Source organism: Pezoporus occidentalis, unplaced genomic scaffold, assembly GCF_034315485.1.
Source record: "Pezoporus occidentalis ecotype Australia unplaced genomic scaffold, CSIRO_AGI_Poc_V1 ctg2210, whole genome shotgun sequence".
Classification (NCBI taxonomy): domain Eukaryota; kingdom Metazoa; phylum Chordata; class Aves; order Psittaciformes; family Psittacidae; genus Pezoporus; species Pezoporus occidentalis.
The window spans coordinates 4,608-6,916 of record NW_026914085.1 but is presented as its reverse complement, the minus strand read 5'-3'; the positions used below and the strand labels follow the sequence as shown (position 1 = coordinate 6,916).

Sequence of the window (2,309 nt, the reverse complement as noted above, 5' to 3'; positions counted from 1 at the left end):
AGGAGAACGGGAGAGGATGGGGAGGGGTGGCCATGGCAACGCCTGAGGGGACCACTGCTGTCACCCTGTGGAGGAGAAGGGGAGAGGGAGGGACTATGGGTTGGAGATAAGGAGAAATTGTTCCCTATGAGGGTGGTGGGACACTGGGATGGGTTGGATGGAGAAGGATGGATGGGGCTTGGAGCAACCTGGTCTAATGGAAGGCATCCTTGCCCCTTGCTTAGAACCGGATGCTTTAAGCTCCTTCCCAACCTAACCCATTCCATGAATCCATGCTCACGACATGGTTTAGTGGTGGAATCTCAGTGCTCTTAAAGCTCCAACCTCTATGGTCCCTGAGCAGGGATGATGGAGCAGGAGCTGGATGCGCTTCCGAAGCTGGGATAAAGGGGGATGCAGAGCAAGGCCCTGCAGATGGGAGAGGAGAAGGGAGCCCCAGGGGCACATCCCTACCTGGCAGGTGTCGATGCCACCCTGCGGGTACCCAGCACACAGGTTGTGGCTCTTGATGGCCCCTCGGTACCATAGGCTGCTGTTGCAGAGCTTGGCATCGATGAGGCGGACCTTGGCCTCCTGCAGGGCAGATGGGGACGATGCCCCCGCTGTGGGCACACAAAGGGGGTCAGGACTGCGGGGAGAAGGGACGGATATGGGGGTATTTGGGGCTGAAAAGATCAATGGGAGCCATCAACACCGCCCCATGGCACGGGCTGCATCCCCTTTGTTCTGCATCCTCAACATAAGGAGGACATGGAGGGACCTTCAGCGATGGGACAAGGGGTGATGGGTTCCAACTGAACCAGGGATGCTCAAGTTGGAGAGAAGGAAGTGGTGGGAGACTGGGATGGGTTGCATGGAGAAGGTCGGGATGCTCCATCCCCAGTCGGAGCAACATCCAATAGACCTGGATGAGCTTTACCCTCCCTTCCATCCCATTCCATGAATCCATGACCCGGCATCCCAAGGCCAACGGGGCCGTCGGGCACTCACTTCTGGCCTCCCTCGCGCCCCATCCGCTGATGAAGCACTCGGAGAGCTGGGACACGCTGAGCGTCGCATCGGGCAGGCAGGCGAGCTGCACGTGGTACCCGCACTGCACCGGCTGGTCCAGCTCCACCAAGGCAATGTCGAAGCCGCCGGAGATGTTGGTGTAATATTCATGGACCACGACCCTCTGGATCCAACGTTTCTGGGTCTCGGAATTGGCCCAAGCCAGGTCCGTGATTCCGACCATCACGAACCAATCCGTGGTGAAGCTGGGAGGGAGTGGAAGAGCAGGGATTGGAGCCATAGGACAAGGGGTGATGATCCCAAGCTCCTTTCCCACCCAACCCATTCCATGATCCATTCCATTCCATCCCATCCCATTCTATGGAGGGATGGGAAGGAGCCACATTCCTGCTGCTGCCCAAAGGAAAGCACTGCCCCAGCACGCCTTAGGCTCAAGGGCTGTCAAGCTGGAAGCAGCCTTCTCCTGAGCGCTCTTCCCAGTGCATCCAGGATGGGGAAGGGGACAGGATGGGAGCTGCTCCTTGGCTATTCCCTACAGCTGGAATCCCTTCTCCCCCTTACTTTTGCCCGACGAAGCAGTGAGCGGCCGTGAGGACCCATTGCGGGGTGATGAGGGACCCCCCGCAGATGTGCGAGAAGCCGGTGGCCGTGGGGAACTGGATGCTGACCATCCATGGCCAGGCGCCCTGGTGCGCATCCACGCCTCCGACGATGCGCGACACCCCATAGGAATCAGCCATGGGACGGGTACCGCAGGTCCCTCTGGAAGCAGAAGCCCAACACTGGATGGTTAGGGATGAAGGGCGGGCATCATCCCGCCCCACTGGGTGATGCAGGGACAAGGGACCCTACGGGGTGTCCCATAGATGAGCATCATCCCACCCCATAGGGTGCTGCAGGGACAAGGGACCCTATGGGGTTGTCCTGGGTTCCGCAGTAGCAGTCATGTTTTTCCTTTGTGTTAACTGGTGCGGTGCAGTGTTTTGACTTTCAGCTCGGGAACAGAGCTGATAACAAGGATATTTTGGTTTGGCCAAGGACTTTGTGAGGCTCATGCTCTGCCGGGGAGGAGGGGAGGCTGTGAGGAAGCAGAGACGGGGCGCCTGACCCGGGCTAGCCGGGGAGGTATTCCATACCACAGCACGTCATGCCCGGGGTGAGGGGTAACTGGGAGTTACCCGGAAGGACAGGGGCTTCCGGGTGGAACTCGTTTTCTTGGCCGGTGGTATCGTATTCTCTTCCCTTGTTATTTTCCCTTATCATTGTTTTAGCTGATAGTAGCGGTGGTGATTTGTTGC

The 2,309-nt window shown here is 58.5% G+C and overlaps 1 protein-coding gene across 1 annotated transcript; it reads right to left on the bottom strand.

Annotated features, from left to right (window-relative positions):
* Nucleotides 1-453: 453 nt before the first annotated feature.
* On the bottom strand, nucleotides 454-1,912 carry LOC134164624 (acrosin-like; the record flags this gene model as incomplete). The annotated part of the gene is made up of 3 exons (XM_062620603.1): nucleotides 1,573-1,912; nucleotides 991-1,256; nucleotides 454-602 (listed from the first exon to the last, which is right to left on the bottom strand). Coding segments are annotated over exons 1-3 (594 nt in total), but the record flags the coding sequence as incomplete, so codon positions are not given.
* Between the last annotated feature and the right edge of the window lie 397 nt (nucleotides 1,913-2,309).